Genomic DNA, 18,658 nt, shown 5'->3' with positions numbered 1-18,658 from the left:
ACCTGTTTTACCTATTCCCTCCACCCCACACCCCTGCTTAAATAACCATCAGTTTGTTCTCTATAATTTTGAGTCTCTTTTTTGGTTTGTCTTTTTTCCCTTTGTCCATTTCCTTTTTTTCTGAAATTCTACATATGGGTGGAATCATATGATATTTGTCTTTTTCTGATTGACTTATTTTGCTTAACATTGTACTCTGGCTCCATCCATCTTGTTACAATTGGCAAGATTTCATTCTTTTTTTTTGTGGCTGAACAGTGTTCTGTTTTATATATATATTTGTGTCTAATGGAACACACACACACACACACACATACACACACAAACAACCCACATCTTCGTCATCCATCTGTTGGGAGATGCTTGGGCTGCTTCCACAATTTGGCTATTGTAGGTAATGCTTCAGTAAACATAGGAGTGCATATATCCTTTTGAATTTGTGTTTTTGTGTTCTTCGGGTAAATACACAGTAGTGTGATTACTGAATCGTAGGGCAGGTTTTTTTTTAACCTTTATTTTCTTTAGTAATCTCTACACCCAATTTGGGGCTTGAACCCACAACCCTGAGATCAGAAGTCACATGCTCTTCTGACCGAGCCAGCCAGGAGCCCTTATGGGTAGTTCTATTTTAAAAAATATTTTTAAAGGTTTATTTATTTATTTATTTATTTGAGAGCATGTGTGAGAGAGAATGAGCAGGAAGAGCAGCATAGAGAGGGAGAAGCAGACTCCCTGCTAGGAGCCCGGATGTGGGTCTCAATCCTAGGACTCTAGGATCATGATCTGATCCAAAAGCAGATGCGTAACAGACTGAATCACCCAGGTGCCCTTCTATTTTTAATTTTTTTGAGGGACCTCCATACTGTTCTGCAGCGGCTACACCAGTTTACATGAGGTTCATGAAGGTTCGTTTTTCTCCACATCTTCACCAACACTTTATGTTTGTTGTTAGCTGCTTTATGTGTTTGGGTGCTCCCCAAGTATGTTGGGTGCATAATAAAATATATGTTGGGTACGTAATTATCTACAATTTTCATATCTTCTTGTTGGAGTCACTCCTTAATAAATTGTACAGTGTCTTTGTCTCTTGTTATAGTCTTCATTTTATTTCTTTTTTTTTTCTTTTTCAAATTTTTATTTACATTCAAGTTAGTTAACATATAGTACAATATTGGTTTCAGGAGTAGAATTTAGAGATTTATCATATACATATAAAACTCAGTACTCATCATAAGAAGTGTCCTCCTTAATACCCATCACCCACTTAGTCCGTCTCCCACCCACCTCCCTCCATCAATTCTCAGTTTGTTCTCTATCATTAGGAGTCTCTTATGGTATGCTTCCTTCTCTCTTTTCTACTCCCTTCCCCTATGTTCATCTGTTTTGTTAGTAAATTGCACGTATGAATGAAATCATATGGTATTTGTCTTTCTCTATCTGACTTATTTTACTTAGCGTAATACACTCTAGCTCCACTCACATTGCAAGTGGCAAGGTTTTATTCTTTTTGGTGGCTGAGTAATATTCCATTGTGTATATATGCCACATTTTCTTTATACATTGATCATTTGGTGGGTATTTGCTCTCTTACCACAGTTTGGCTGTTGTTGGTAAGTCTTTGTTTTAAAGTGGAATACCAGTTTACCAGTATGATAATAATGCATACATTTTCATATGCGTCTTGACCACCTGGATATTCTCATAGGAAGTTCAAGAATTCTCTTGCCTCTTTAGCCCATTTTTATTTTTGTTTATTTTTAAAGATTTTTTAAAATTTATTTAAGAGAGAGAAGGGGAGAGTGAGCGAGTATGAGAGAGAGAGAGCACAGCCTGGGGGAGTAGCAGAGACAAAAAAAAGCAGACTCTGCGCTGAGTCCGGAGCCCAATGTGGGGCTTCATCCCAAGACCCTGGCATGACCTGAAGCAAAGGGAGATGCTTAACCAACTGAGTTGAGGTGCTCCTAGCCCATTTTAAAATTAGACTATTAGTATTTTACTTACAGATTTGTCTGATCTGGACATAAGTCCTTTGTCAGATATATTGTATTTAACTTTTTAATCTGGAGTATATTTTTGTGGAGTACAATATGAGATAGGTATTTTTTGATATCAAGTCAGTCATTTGTTCTAATACCATATATTCCACTGATTTAAAATGCAACCTTTAATATATTCTAAATTCCTTTGTATATTTGAGCTTGTTTTGGAGTGTTGGGGTGAACTAATATCTTTTGGGATTTTCTAACCCAGAAGAGGGTTAGAAATATCTTTTCATTTATTCAGGTCTTATTTAAAACAGGCTTATAGTTTGCCTTTTATTTCCCTCTGTTTTCTTTCTTTGTTCCTTTTCTTCTTTTTATTTTTTTTTACAGTTCTTACTAAATTTTTTTGCCTAAGAGATTTTACAGTTTTTTGCTCTATAAATTGGAGTATGTCCCACCACTATGATAACTTTCTGATTGATGCTGTTGTGCATTAATGTCATATTCATTAATTGTACATTATATATACCGATTCTGATAGATTTAGGGCTGATTGTCTTAGGTTTTTCAGGTAGATATATAATGTATAAAAATGGTAATTTTTTTTAAATTAATGACTTTTTTTCTTGTATAGAAAAAATGCTAAGAAGTAGTGGAATCCTTTACTCATTCTATTCTTTTTTTGATAAATAAAATATCTCCTCTTTTTTTTGTTGTTGTTTAAGATTTTATTTATTTACTTGACAGAGGGAGATTACAAGTAGGCAGAGAGGCAGTTAGAGAGAGTGAGGGGGAAGTAGGCTTCCTGCTGAGCAGAGAGCCCGATGCGGGGCTCGATCCCTGGACACTGAGACTATGACCTGAGCTGAAGGCAGAGGCTTAACCCACTGAGCTACCCAGGCACCCCAAAGTATCTCATCTTCAAGAATGATGTTTGCTGTGCATCTGAGAAAGTTGTCTTTTGTTCTGGGTCCTGAGAGTTAATCCAAAGAGCGCTAAGTTAGATGAAATGATTTTGAGGGATTTAATCAAATAATCATGTCATTTTTCCACTTTAATGTAATAAATGATAATGGATTTTGTTTGTTTGTTTATTTGGAGGGATGGCTGGTGTGTGGGGAGGGTTTGGTACTGGGAAGGGCAGAGGAAGAGGAGAGAGAATCTTACGCAGGCTCCATGCCCGGTGCAGAGCCTGATTCAGGGCTCAATTTCATGACTCTGAGATCATGGCCTGAGCTGAAATCAAGAGTCAGATACTTAACCAACTGAGCCACCCAGGTGCTCTATAGGCGGTGATTTTAAAATTTTAGTGTGTATCAGAATTACCTGCAGTGAACAAAGTAGAAAATGTACATGTTGTAGTTGTATCCCTCACACTTCCTTTCCTTTTTTAAACAAAAACTCCAAAATTCTAGTATCACTGGAATAAAACCAGTCCTTTATTTTTGTTGCCTTTATTGCCTTCAGTGTGTTTAATTACCTTCTTCAACAGTTACATTAGCATCTTTCCCAGTTTACTCTTTATTCTTCTTGATTGTTCCTTCAGGGTTTTCTTCCCACCTTCATTTTCAGTCTTTTTTGAACTTTTTCTGTTTTTCTCTCTTTTATTGCCTTCTCCCTCCCTTCCATTTTTCAAAAAATGAGAGAATTTTAAAGTAGTTATATGAAATTCTATGTATATATTATATACACACACACTTCTATATATAATATATATAAAATTCCAAGTATTTTGTGAGGGAGACACTCCCCTATTCTTTTAAGAATTTTTGAATAGGTACTTTTTTGGAATGTAATTTTGTAACTTACATCACATTTTGTATTTGTTTATTTTTTTGTTTTTGTTTTTTTTTTTCTTTTTAACTAGGCTCCACACCGAACATGACATAAAATTACTGAGCCACCCAGGCACCCCTGTTTACATTTTTTGACCTCTAATTGATCATAAATAATCTGAATTTTGGATGTATGTCTTGTGTACAAAAGCAATCATAGATTTATTTCTAATTGTGAAAAATTGGAAAGTCCCTATCCATAGTAATGCAGGGTTTAAGTGAATTATAGTACATCCATAGAATGGAATATTGTACAGCTATTAAAGTGTTTACAGATTTTTTTTTAATGCTCTGAAAAGGTACAGATGCAGGGTATCTGGATGGCTCAGTATGCTGAGCGTCTGACTCTTGATTTTGGCTCAAGTCATGATCTCGGGGTCATGGGATTGAGCCCTGTATCAGGCTCTGCATTCAGCTCAGAGTCTGCTTGTCCCTCTACCTCTGTTTCTCCCCTGGGCTCTATCTCTAAAATAAAATCTTAAAACAAAAAGAAAAGGTACAAATGCCAACGAATAAAAAGTACGATTAACTTGTATCAGTGGTTTGGTCTTAAACTTAAAATATGTTAGTTAAACTTAATGTATATTGTATGTGTATGGGTGATATCAATATAAATATATTAGCAATATATATTCCCAAAATAAATACTTAAAGTGACTCCCTGGATGAGATTATTGGTCATTTGTAATTTTCTTTGTGCACTTAAGAGTATGTATCACTTTCATAATCCAAAAAATATACTTTATGTTTGAAAGGTACTTAGGATTTGATAGTGTTCATCAACAGAAATGGTAAACAGACTAGTGATATGATTCAAACAGGCACCAGAGATTACACAGTTATAACCATATTCAAATTTTATCTTGGTTAAATGTTGCTACTAAATGTAAGACTGAACTATTGAATAATACCTTGTTAATTTTAAAGTTTTAGAGTTTTTTGTTATTAAAAATATACATTGTTGTAAAAAACTGAAATAATATAATGGTATTTAAAATGAATACTGGAAATTCCCTATGTACCTGTTCATTTTTTTTTAAACACAAATAGGTTTACACTATACTGTTTTGCAGTTTTTTAACCTAATCATATATGATTCTTCCCTTAACTTGAAGACTGTCCTTATAAATATATGAGGGTTTTACAGAAGCAGGAATTAAGGACAAGATCATAATGGTAAATTTGCCTTTGTTGATCTTTCTTCTTCATGAAATCCATAATTGAAAATAGATCCTCTTTAAAACAGGGAAATGTTATAATCACATCGAAGAATAACTAAGATTAATTTTTCTTCAAATCTTCCTGTATTTTATTTGTTTTGGTTTTTTGTTGTTTTGAATTTTGGTACTATATTTTTATTATATAATAGGCACAGGTCCAGTACCAACAGCAGCATGAACAACAGAAAAAAGATTTAGAAATCCTCCATCAACGAAACATCCAGCAACTACAAAACAAATTATCTGAGTTAGAAACAGCTAATAAAGACCTAACCGAAAGGAAATATAAAGGAGACTCTACCATCAGAGAACTTAAAACAAAACTGTCTGGTGTTGAAGAGGTATTGAACTTTGGGTTTGTTTCCCTCTACCTCCAATTTAAAATAACATTTTAATTTGGTGACTTTATTACTTGTGTAATACTTCTGATGCTTTTCAAGGTTGTCGTGGTGGTATTAGGGTAATCAGATGTTGCAAAAAAAGCTTGAGAATCTAAAATCTGATGAAAACGGATAATTCAGAACAGAACTGAGGTAAACTTGGATATTTTTAGTTATGGTCTTGAGGAACACTTCATTGACACTGCCTTTAGATTTTTCAGTGTACTTTTGATTTCCACACTGTCTGTAGCTCAGCATATTCAGTCTTGACAGGACTGGTTCGTTCAGCCTACTTAACATGTCAGACAACTATATGAAGTTGTGTCTAATAACAATGATATTAGTAATGATAATAACTAAGGTATACTGAACACATGCTATGTGACAGGTGCTGTTTAATTGCTTTACATATATTAACCCATTTAATTCTTATAACAATGTTTTTAAAAAAGGTACTATTATTCCCATTTTGCAGATGATGAACTAAGACACAGAGAGGTTAAGTAACTTGTCTAAGGTCACATAGTAAGTGGAAGAGCAAGGATTGGAATCCTCTTATTTGCTTGTCTTTAGTATTTATTCCCTTGTTCTTTCAGGCAGCAGAGACATTTTGAAAATCTTGCTATAGTGGCACATTATTGATGGTTTGGCCCTGATGATAGATTCCTTCCTAGCATTATACATTATTATCATGAATTAATCAGAAAATGCAGATTTTGTTAAGTCCATCATATTTAAATACAAACATCACCAGTGTTGCTCAAGCTGATGAGACTTCCCACTCCATTTCACCAGTCTCTTGTGCTTAGGAAACTCTAAAGCTAGACTGATTTTATGTTCTGATTCTCAGTATTCTGCCCCAATAGGTGTGGTTTGTTTGTTTGTTTTTTTTTAAGATTTTATTTATTTGACAGACAAAGATCACAAGTAGGCAAAGAGGCAGGCAGAGAGAGAGGAAGAAGCAGGCTCCCTGCTGAGCAGAGAGCCTGATGCGGGGCTCGATCCCAGGACCCTGGGATCATGACTTTAGCCGAAGGCAGAGGCTTTAACCCACTGAGCCACCCAGGCGCCCCCTCCATAGGTGTTTTTAGTGTATCCTCCCTGCTCCCTTCACTGTATTGTCCCTGCTCCCTTTACCCTTCTTAGTAGTTCGTAAAATATTGTGGCCTTCCTAGTACATTGGATAGTCATTATAATGCTATATGACTTCTTTTATCTTAGGCCTGAAATTGGCTACTTTATAAACAGTGTGCTCTGTTATATGGGTATTATATAACCTAATCAAAATATTTCTTCCAATATTTGCATAAGACTTGAAAATTATGAGTCCTGGGAATTAAAAAAAAATTTTTAGTTATTGTATAGTCAGATACTAGCTTCACTACAATATAGTGATTCAGCACTTCCCATACATCACCCAGTGCTCATCATAACAACTACATTCCTTATCCCCATCACCTATTTCACCCATCCCCCCTGCCACCTCCCCTTGGTAACCATCAGTTTGTTTTTAATAGTTAAGAGTCTGTTTCTTGGGGCCCCTGGGTGGCTCAGTCAGTTAAGCATCTACTTTTGGCTTAGGTCATGATCTCAGGGTCCTGGGATCGAGTCTGGCATTTGGCTGTCTGCTCAGTGGGGAGTCTGCTTTTCTCCCTCTTCCTCTGCCCCTCCCCCTGCCTGCTTCTGCTCTCTTTCTCTCTAATAAATTAAAAAAAAAAAAAATTAAAAAAAAACAAAAGGAGTCTGTTTCTTGGCTATCTCTCTTTTTTTTTTCTTTGCTCATTTGTTTTTTTAAATTCCACGTATGAGTGAAATTATATGGTATTTGTCTATCTCTGACTGACTTACTTCACTTAGCATTATATTCTCTAACTACATCCGTGTTGTTGCACTGAGGACTTTTTTTTTTAACTTCTGAGTATTATTACCTAATCATGTTAAGTTTATCTTTTAAGCATTAGTTCCCTGAATATAATTGCTGCCATTTATTTACTGTGTGCCAGACATTATGCTAAGCAATTTGCATTAAGGTTTTTATGAAGATGAAGTGATTATTATTTTTGTTTTACAAATGAGGGAACTGAGATTTAGGGAGGTTAAGTAATTCCCAAGATTACACCAGAGTACCCTGATTTGTATTCAAGTCTGTCTGATAGCAGGGTTTGCTTCTACAACTACTATGGCATATTACTATAATATTATTTTGTAAAGTTTTGCTAAAAATGAAAGTTATCTAGGAATACTATATCCTGGATTTTTGTATACTGGCAGTATTTTGTTGGTATTACCTGATTATAAAGTGATCTGTTGTAAATTTTTAAAAATCTGTTTTTAATTAACAATTATATTTACTTGGTTTTGTTGTAAAGAGTGAACCAAGAGGAAATCCAGAAGTGTTAACATATTTGTTGACATGGAAAGATATTTCTAATATATAAAGAAGGTTGATTATAAAACTGCACAGCATGAGCACTTTTAAACAGAGCAAAATATTAACTGTGGATCATGGTTGTCACCCTTGTCCATTGCAGAGCTCTTAAAAATCCTAGCTCCTGGGCCATACCGCATGCTAACTTATAAATAAGACTCTCTTGGGGATGGTACCAGGCATTGGTAGGATTTTAAAGCTCTCTAGGTGATTTCAATATGCATACTAGCCTGAGAACCACTGCCTACATGTTAGAATGATAGGGCTTTTATTTATGTTTTTGAGATCTATTATAATGGGCATTTATTACCTAGGTGGTTTTTTAAAGTGTAAATTTTGAGATACCAGAAAATCCTTATTACTAGTTTTTACAAGTTGTAGTAATTTATTCATAAATCAGGATTATTTTCCTTATTGTCATTGAACTAGATATTAGTGTATCTTACAATTATATTTCAAGTCTACAAGGTACATACACTTTTAGAGTGATTTCTGTTTTTTTTTAAAGTTACTAGAACTTTAAAATTATTACTTTCTTAAAAAAATTTTTAAACCTCTTAATTATAAGTAACCAGAGCAGCCAACTTTTCTTTTTCATACTGCATCATTTTTTTTCTTCCTGTAGGAGCTCCAGCGGGCTAAGCAAGAAGTCCTCTCTTTGCGAAGAGAGAATTCTACACTAGACGCAGAATGCCACGAGAAAGAAAAGCATATTAATCAGTTACAAACAAAAGTGGCTGTTTTAGAACAGGAAATCAAGGATAAGGACCAACTTGTTTTAAGAACAAAAGAAGCATTTGATACAATCCAGGAACAAAAGGTCTATTTAAACATTTTTTAAACAAATTGGTGATCACATTTACAAGTGATGCTTTTCTTAAACACAAACATCCTATTAATTATTCATGTTTTAAAAAATATGTATCAGGTGGCTTTAGAAGAGAATGGTGAGAAAAATCAGGTACAACTAGGAAAACTTGAAGCTACGATAAAATCCTTATCAGCGGAACTTCTTAAGGTTTGTTTTTTAAAAAAATAATAGAATATTAAGTTTTCTTGGGTTAAGTAGAGAGAGAGATATATACATGAAGCTCTTTTACAGGCAAATGAAATTATCAAGAAGCTACAGGGAGATCTGAAAACTTTAATGGGTAAATTGAAACTGAAGAATACAGTAACTATTCAGCAAGAGAAGCTTTTGGCTGAGAAGGAAGACAAATTACAAAAGGAACAAAAAGAATTACAAGATGTTGGACAGTCTCTCCGAATTAAAGAGCAAGAGGTAGTGAATATTTTATATTTTTGCATGTGTGACTGTTTGCAAAGTATAACATTTTCTCAGATGTACTTTTAAAATTTCTACTTTATTATATTAGAAAAGAGCTTTTTAGCTTTTCTCCCCCCAAAAGAACATGACTAGCTTCAACAGAAGTTAACTTACTTCAGTTTGAAAAGTTGGTTATCATGGCTCAGATACCTTCAGTATTCATATACATGTACAGTATATGTGTATATACGTATATATGTATAGTGTTACACAGGTGAGCTATAATTAACTTTTTCTTTTTAATAGTAGTTAATAGTAATTAATTAATAGAAATACATTTGTTCAGTTTTTATTTAGCCTTTATTATACTTATGAGGATTGACATTTCAGGTGTGCAAATTACAAGAACAGTTAGAAGCTACCGTTCAAAAGCTTGAAGAAAGCAAACAGCTTCTAAAAAATAATGAAAAATGTAAGTATTTTATGTTTTTATGTAAATGAGGTTTGTAATTGTGTTCTTACTCTGAAAATTGTATTTGAATTCATAGAAGTCTAGGTAAATCAAGATATTGCTACATCCGGGGCACCTGGGTGGCTCAGTGGGTTAAGCCTCTCCTTCCGCTCAGGTCATGATCTCAGGGTCCTGGGATCGAGTCCCACATTGGGCTCTCTGCTCATCAGGGAGCCTGCTTCCCGCTCTCCCTCTGCCTGCTGCTCTGCCTACTTGTGATCTCTCTCTCTCTGTCAAATAAATAAATAAAATTTTAAAAAAAGATATTGCTACATCCAAAAAATTTATTTTAAATATATTGTTTTGATGTCTTTGCTATAATATCTTGTATATCAACTGCCCTGTAAAACTGTTATCATTATAAAGAAAGCCATATTACATGTGTCAGTAACCCAAAATTAAGTATTGAAAATATTGACTATAATTTAAATTCTTCACCAAACTTCTTTATTACTTTATTTTAATTGCTGTATTTATCTAATAGTAATAACATAATTATTTGAAACTAAAGTGTAAGATTAAGCCTTTAACATTTTTTTGGTTTTTGTATTAGCTATCAGACGAGAGTGTGAACTTCAAATAAACTGTAAGATATTCTAAAAAAGAAAGCCTTCAAAGAGGTCCTTGACAAGCAGAAATGTATGCTTCTGATAGTAAAGAATAAGGAGTTCTCTGTGGCAGTTGCTAAAATAAGAGTCTTTAATGGCAAAAATTGAGGTGAACCTATATTTTCCTGTGATATAAGATAGTTTTAAGGACTTGAAATTTAAAAAATCTCAATATGATTTTTAGATGTTTGAAGTTATTAGAAAAATTACTCGAAATTCTTTACCTTGTTTTGTTCTTTTATTTAAGTAATCACATGGTTAAATAAAGAACTAAATGAAAATCAGCTAGTGAGAAAGCAAGATGGATTGGGACCTTCTACCACTCCACCTGTACATTCTAGCAGCAACATAATCAGAAGTGGGATTTCTCCTAACTCAAATGTGGTATGTTTTAAATTAAGACTTGAGTGGTCTTAGTAAATTACCTAAAACTAAAATATTCCAGACTGTGAGGAAGTCTTCATGTCTTCAGGTGTTGGTACAAATATGGCTAGAGTCCTAGAACTGTTAGCACTGAGGTAAATGTTAAGTCCCACTTGGAAGTGGGACATACAGGTATACTTGCTCCTAACAAAGAGGCTGCATTTCAAGGGCACACTTATTTTTAAAGTTTAATTGGATATAGAAATCATTCAGTAATAACCAAAGTAATGCCAAATGTTCTGAAGAAGGGAGTACTTTGGGGGCTTTAAGAAGGAAGAACAGAGTTTGGGCTTAAGTTTGAAACTATGATACAGGAAGTATAAACTGATGCTGAGTGAAATAAGTCAAGCAGAGAGAGTCAACTATCATATGTTTTCACTTATTTGTGGAGCATAAGATATAACATGGAGGACATGGGGAGTTGGAGAGGAGAAGGGAGTTGAGGGAAATTGGAGGGGAGATGAACCATGAGAGACTATGGACTCTGAAAAACAGTCTGAGGGGTTTGAAGGGGGTGGGGTGGGAGGTTGGGGGAGCCTGCTGGTGGGTATTATGGAGGGCACATATTGCATGGAGCACTGAATGTGGTGCATAAACAATAAAAATCTGTTACACTGAAAAGAAATTAAATTTTAAAAAATTGCCAAATCAAAAAAAAAAAAAAAAGCGGCAGCATAAACTGAACTCTATTTGAAAAAGAAAAGAGAAAGAAATGTCCTTTTATCAGCCTGTCAGCTCTAGATTCTAGAAGGAATTATTACGATATCTAAGCTTTCTAGCTCTTAAGACCAGGTCTTTTGCTTTCTCCTTGCAAGAAATGAGAGAAGAGAAAAAGAACAGCAGCTCTTTACATCTGGGAGCAAGGCCCTGGTGTTGCTAGGAGAGCTGGCCTGACTCACAGCTAGGTCTTGGGGCTCTTCTCTTGAACATAAATAATTTCACAGACTATCAACATCAGGCAAGGCCACTCTGTGACTGTGACAGATCAAGACAAGAACAAGAGCACCTCATAATATCTGAACACAATTTTTAAAAATGAAAATTGCTAAACCATAGAATGGGCAACATCCTCCTATCCTGGCTAACATGATTGACTCTTCCTTCTTTACCAATTACAGTTTTGGCCTTAATACATTCCTCCCGACTTAACTAATAACATTTATTTCAGATGATCAGTTATAAAATTATCCTCATTTCCAGATAGCATCTGATTCACAACAAAGCTACACTTCATTAAACTCTCTTAAACCACCTAACATATAAGTCCCTTTTAACACCTGTGTACTGCCACATCCTTACTATGTTTCCCAGGATATGCAGTCTCCGTTGTTTGTAAGGAGCAATAAACCCACCTTGTATACCTATAGATATGTTTCTGGTAGCTTTTGATTGGAGAGCATTGGAAGAGGATTTAAAATGCACATATCTAATTGAATTTTAAATCTATACTAGTAAATCAGATTGTACTTGATGTTTAAAAAAAGGAATATATTTTGCTAAATTGGGAAAAGGTGTGAAAAGAAGTGCCCAGTACTGAATTACAAACTTGAAAAACTTGACAGGCTTACCCTTCATGACTTATGATAAATAGCTATGTAGATGTTTTTTGTCTTGCAGCCAGTGATGTATACAATTGTTTCTTAAGGTTTGTGTTTCGGTTGTTCTCTTTTAGTCTTTAGGTGACATTGGTTAATGGTGTTGCCGCCATATTGAAACTTAATGGCAAAACAAATTATGGTCTGAATTAATCTGTTTAAGAACATGTATCTTGTTCTCATTCTGGCGGAAAATTATTTTTATTTTATGTCTGATTGGCTTATTCATCTATGACTCCACCCTACCTCCATTCCCCCTTTTCAGGAATGGAAGACCTATAGAGAACCAGGATGGTTCAGAGAGGTCGTTGTTTAAACTCAGTTCAAAGGTCTTTGGCTTATTAAAATAAGCCAAATTTGGCATATTAAAATAAGCCAGTGGCTTATTTTGCTAAGCTTGTACAGCCACTCTTTAGAAAACTTAAAGGTATCCTAGCCTCATGCTGTTATAATAAAACAGAGTTTCATAGTGTCATGATAAAATAGGCCTTTAAGATACTGCTTTTAAGTATTAGTATTACAACAACAAAAAAATCTCATCCTTAACCTTTTTATGTTTTTATTTTTAGGTTGATGGTAGACTTCCTTACCCAACTTGTGGGATTGGTTATCCTGTCTCCTCTGCATTTGCATTCCAAAATACCTTTCCTCATCCTATATCTGCCAAAAATACCATCCACCCAGTTTCAGGACCAAAGGTAGAAAAATTAACTAATAACTTTTTTGGGGGAAAATATAGCAATTTATTATCAAACATTTTTTTTTTCTTGAAGATTAGCCTTTGGTCAGTTGCTAAATATAGGTAATACATAAATATATTCCCAAATATCTAGTTTATACTTACAGGAAATACAGTCTGTACTATATGGTACTTCTTGAGTCACTCTGGTTTATAAAAAGCTGGACATCATTCTGCTTACATTTTTTTTATTCCCATTCAGCCTCTTTTTCCACTTTATTCATTCTTGATTACAACTCTGAAGCCTAACTAGCATCACTGACTTCATACTGTTGATGTATTAGCTCTGGTGACATTTTTGGATTCTGTTACCAGTGTTTATTCTTTCTTTCTTTCTTTAAAGATTTTATTTATTTATTTGACAGCAGTGAGAGAGGGAATATAAGCAGGGAAGTGGGAGAGGGAGAAGCAGGCTTCCCACTGAGCAGGGAGCCCAATGTAGGGCTCGATCCCAGGACCCTGGGATCATGACCTCAACAACTAAGCCACCCAGGTTCCCCTCTTGCCAGTGTTTAAAGGTCTGATAAGGCAGACTTGTAGCATATTCTAAAATGTAGTTCTGGCAACATTATCTTAAATAACATAGACCTAGAATTTCCTCCAGTGTGATTTATTTGCTAAGGCTTTTTTCTATCCACTTGAGTTTTTCATCATCGTTAGTACTAATGTCTTAGGTGTATATGTTTTCCTATTTATTATAATTTTATTTACATAATAATTTAATCTGCTCAGACCAGCCACTGATTCTTTTTCTTTCCTAGCATTAGGTGAAAGTTGTTTTTTGTAAATTACAGAGACAAGTAAATGTTTTTGAAAGAGTTTTTTTTAAAGATTTATTTATTTATTTTAGAGAGAGAATGTGTGCATGAGGAGCAGGGGCAGAGGCCGAGGGAAAGGGAGAGAATCTCAAACTGACTGCTCCCTGAGCATGGAGCCTAATGTGGTACTCAATCCCATGACCCTGAGGTCATGACTTGAGCCGAAATCAAGAGTCAGATGCTTAACTGACTCAGCCATCCAGGTGTCCCTGAAAAGAATATTTTGAATTAAGGACTTTTGAGATTGCTATTATAAACCCTTTATCAAATTAGTTTTGGGCTGCCCTAAAAATAAGCGGTGTTGCTTAGCCTATGCTTCTTTTTAACTTTTTGAGCCTGAGAATTCTCAGTGAAATGAGCATTAAACCTAAGTTTTTATGCTTTGAATATCATTATGTAAAGAGTAGTTAGATGCATTTAGTTGGCTTTTCCTGCATTGTCTGTTAAAGAGTATCAGATATGTGTATTTAAAGGAGTACTATTTTTTTTACGATGTTACCTAACACTTGTGCTGTTAACTTTATTTGTCCATATTTTGTTTTTTAATTTTAATTCCAGTATAGTTAACATACAGTATTAATTTCATGTATACAATGTAGTTATTCAGCAGTTCTATATATTACTCAGTGTTCATCAAGATAAGTGTATACTTAATCCCCTTCATTGAGTTCACCCATTCACCCACCTACCTCCCCCCTCATTTTGTCTTCTACAGTTTGTTTTTTGGTTTGTCTTTTTTCCCTTTGTTTTATTTCTTAAATTCCACATATGAGTGAAATCATGTGGTTTTTGTTTTTCTTTGACTTATTTTACATACAGTTATACCCTTCAGTTCCTTCCATGCTTTCCAAATGGCAAGATTTCATACTTTCTTTAATGGCTGGACAGTATTACATTGTGTATATACCACGTTATCTTGATCCGTTCATCTGTCAGTGGACACTTGGGCTGCTTCCAGAATTTGGCTATTGTAAATAATGCTGCTATAAATGTGGGGGTGTATATATCTTTTTAAATTAGTGTTTTCTTATTCTTTGTGTAAATACCCAGTAGTGGAATTACTGGATCATATGCTATTCTATTTTTAGTTTTTTGAGGACCCTCCATACTATTTTACACAGTGGATGCATCAGTTTGCATTCTCACCAACTGTGTGTGAGGGTTCCTTTTTCTCTACATCCTTGCCAACGCTTGTTTCTTGAATACTGTGTTCCTTAATGAATATCATGTACTCAAATGTGATTGTGTGTTGGATCAATTTTTTTCTTGAGAATTATGATTGAATTGCTTCTTCATTCTATTTTATTTTTAAGTTTTTATTTTAATTACAATTAGTTAAATGCAGTATTATTAGTTTTAGGTATACAATATAGTAATTTATCAGTTCTGTATATCACTTGGTGCTCAAGTGATCACAAGTACACTCCTTAATCTTCATCAACTCCTTAACCCTATTTAACCCCAACACCCTCCCCCTGGTAACCATCAGATTATTCTCTGTAATTAAAAGTCTGTTTTTGTTTTTGACACACACACTCTCATTTTTTTATTTGCTTGTTCTCTTTCTTAAATTCCATGTATAAGTGAAATCGTATGGTATTTGTCCTTGACGTATATTTATCTTAGCATTATATTCTCTAGCTCCATCCACGTCATTGCATTTGGCAAGATTTCATTCTTTGTATGGCTGAATTCTATTCCATTATGTAGATATACCACATCTTTTCCATTCGTCAACTCATGGATACTTGGACTGTTACCCTATCTTGGCTATTATATATAATGCTGCTATACACATAGGGATGCTTGTATCCCTTTGAATTAGTGTTTTTGTATTCTTTGGGTAAATATCCAGTAGTACAATTGCTGGATCATAAAGTAGTTCTATTTTTAACTTTTTGAGGGACTTCCACACTGTTTTTCAAATTGCTTTTTTTTTAATCTTAAACAGCTTTCCGGGGGGGAGGGATATGGAGATATATATATATATAAAATGTTCAAAGTGAGGACAAAAAAATACTATACATACTTTGCAGATAATTGCCCAAATATGGTCTAATATGACTTACAAGATTACCTTTATAGTTTTTCGGGAATTAGAGGAATCATTATAGCAAGGATGTTCCTAAATATAAGAGCTAGACTTTTAGGGTTTCCTATATCACTGATCTCCATATTCTTTTGATTATGTATCCCCAAAAGTTAAAAAACAAAAGCAACCTAAAACAAATAAAACATGTTGAGCTTGACTCTGGTGAGTATTTATTTGTGAATTATATGCATATACTATTCAACTACTGTATTATGAACAGTATAGTTTAGTGGTTAAGAAGGTGGAATCTGATGTTCGGGTTTAAATCTTTTTTTAATTAACATGTAATGTATAATTAGCTCCAGGGGTACAGGTCTGTGAATCACCAGGTTTACACACTTCACAGCACTCACCATAGCACATACCTTCCCCAATGTCCATAACCCCACCACCCTCTCCCTATCCCCCTCTTCCCAGCAACCCTCAGTTTGTTTGTGACATTAAGAGTCTCATGGTTTGTCTCCCTACCAATCCCTCTTGTTTCATTTATTTCCTTTCCTAATCCCCAAACCCCCCACGTTGCCTCTCAACTTCCACATATCAGGGAGATCATATTATAATTGTCTTTCTCTGATTGACTTATTTCACTAAGCATAATACCCTCTAGTTCCATCCCAATCATTGCAAATAGCAAGATTTCATTTCTTTTGATGGCTGCTTAGTATTCCATTGTGTATGTATGTATGTATGTGTGTGTGTGTGTGTGTATATATATATATATATATATATACACACCACATCTTCTTTATCCATTCATCTGTTGATGGACATCTCAGTTCTTCCATAGTTTAGCTATTGCGGACATGCGGACATTGCTGCTATAAACATTTGGGTGCATGTGCCCCTTTGGATCACTCCATTTGTGAGTGATATTTATCTTTAGGATAAATATCCAGTAGTGCAATTGCTGGGTCATAGGGTAGCTCTATTTTCAACTTTTTGAGAAACCTCCATGCTGTTTTCCAGAGTGGTTGCACCAGCTTGCATTCCCACCAACAGTGTAGGAGGGTTCCCCTTTCTCCGCATCCTCACCAGCATCTGTCATTTCCTGACTTGTTAATTTTAGCCATTCTGACTGGTGTGAGGTGGTATCTCATTGTGGTTTTGATTTGTATTTCCCTGATGCTGAGTAATGTGGAGCACTTTTTCATGTGTCTGTTGGCCATCTGGATGTCTTTGCAAAAATGTCTGTTCATGTCCTCTGCCCATTTCTTGATTGGATTATTTGTTCTTTGGGTGTTGAGTTTCATAAGTACTTTATATTTTGGATACTAGCCCTTTATCTGATACGTAGTTTGCAAATATCTTCTCCCATTCTGTCAGTTGTCTTTTGGTTTTGATAACTGTTTCCTTTGCTATGCAAAAGCTTTTGATCTTGATGGAAGTCCCAATAGTTCATTTTTGTTAGGGTTTAAATCTTGCCTTTATCAAGGTGAATTGGGTCAGCCACTGAAACAGACAAAAAAGAAGAAACCTCTAACTTTCATGTTTCAGTGCCTCCACTTGTAAAATGGAGCAGTAATTTTATCTGCCTTGCTGGATTATTGTAAGAGCTAGGTGAGTTAATACATTCGCTTAGAATAGTGCCTTGTACGTGATAATTGCTTTATTATGTTATCTATTATTAATAAAATACTTGAATATATAAATTAAAGAGTAAATTGAAAATGTGTATAAATCAAATTTATGAGATTTTCTTCTACCTCAGCGTATGGTCACAATCACTGCCTACTTTGGAGACCACTGATCTAGGTAGAACTGTGCTGGCAGCTATAATCATTAAAACATGCTCTTTTTAGTTGAAGTAAAAAAAATTTTATTTCATGATACTGAATCTGTGATATATGTGATGTCTTTAAATGTTTCTGTTAAGATTTAATACTTTTGAGGCGCCCAAGTGGCTGAGTTGGTTAAGAAACTGCTTTTGGCTCAGGTCATGATCCTGGAGTCCAGGGATTGAGTCATACATCGGGCTCCCTGCTCAGCAGGGGTCTGTTTCTCCCTCTCACCTCTCCCCTCTCAACGCTCTCTCTTATTCAGCATGATGCAGGGCTCAATCTCACAACCCTGAGATCATGACCTGAGCTGAAATCAAAGGTTGGCTGCTTAACTAACTGAGCCCCCCAGACAACCCTCACTGAGAACTTTTACAATGATCAAATTTCATCCTGGATATTGTGATGTGAGGGATTTTTCTATAATGAGAATGTAGTGAAGATCAGAGGATTGATTTATCTTGATAATGTTTAGCCCACAATGTATATTCAGAGACAGATTTTATCTGCATTCCTCAATTCAGTTAGCCACTTTATTCACCAGATGGTTCTAAATTAATTTTTGCTTATTTTCTGTTAACTATTTAAAAAATAATATATGAACTTAGGAAGCTTCCACTTGTACAAGAGGATATAGTGTCTAAATGTCCCTCCTGTGGTTTCTAGTTGTCACCTCAGAGAAGGTCACTGTTAGGAGTTTCTTTGATATATTCCAAAAATATTTAAGGCATATGCAAGGATATATGTGTGTACCTGTATATGTATATACATTTGTATATATCAGGGTTTGTATATTTAATTATAGATAGTACATGCCTACTGTTCTGTGCCTTACTTCATTCAACAGTATTATGGAATAGGTCCCTTTTCATGTGTCAGAATGTTTTTGTTATTTAATAACTACTTAGTTTATGGATGGACTATAATTAAGTAGTGCTTTGTTAATGGATGATGAGTGATGTTGAGCATGTTTTCATGTATCTGC

General features: G+C 34.8%; 1 protein-coding gene across 2 annotated transcripts in view; it reads left to right on the top strand.

Moving 5' to 3' along the window:
* The window catches only part of SASS6 (SAS-6 centriolar assembly protein), a 45,038-nt gene that overhangs the window by 11,511 nt on the left and 14,869 nt on the right, over positions 1 to 18,658 (top strand). For both annotated transcript variants that reach the window (XM_044238754.1, XM_044238755.1), the window contains 7 exons: positions 5,187 to 5,378; positions 8,471 to 8,665; positions 8,774 to 8,863; positions 8,948 to 9,127; positions 9,503 to 9,584; positions 10,479 to 10,615; positions 12,819 to 12,947. In XM_044238754.1, coding sequence (XP_044094689.1) covers positions 5,187 to 5,378; positions 8,471 to 8,665; positions 8,774 to 8,863; positions 8,948 to 9,127; positions 9,503 to 9,584; positions 10,479 to 10,615; positions 12,819 to 12,947 — 1,005 coding nt within the window. The remainder of the gene's footprint in view (positions 1 to 5,186; positions 5,379 to 8,470; positions 8,666 to 8,773; positions 8,864 to 8,947; positions 9,128 to 9,502; positions 9,585 to 10,478; positions 10,616 to 12,818; positions 12,948 to 18,658) is intronic.

This window comes from Neovison vison, chromosome 2 (genome assembly GCF_020171115.1).
Source record: "Neovison vison isolate M4711 chromosome 2, ASM_NN_V1, whole genome shotgun sequence".
In the NCBI taxonomy this organism is placed as follows: Eukaryota; Metazoa; Chordata; class Mammalia; order Carnivora; family Mustelidae; genus Neogale; species Neogale vison.
Note: the sequence above shows the minus strand (reverse complement) of the source record. Positions and strands in the feature narration are given on the sequence as shown.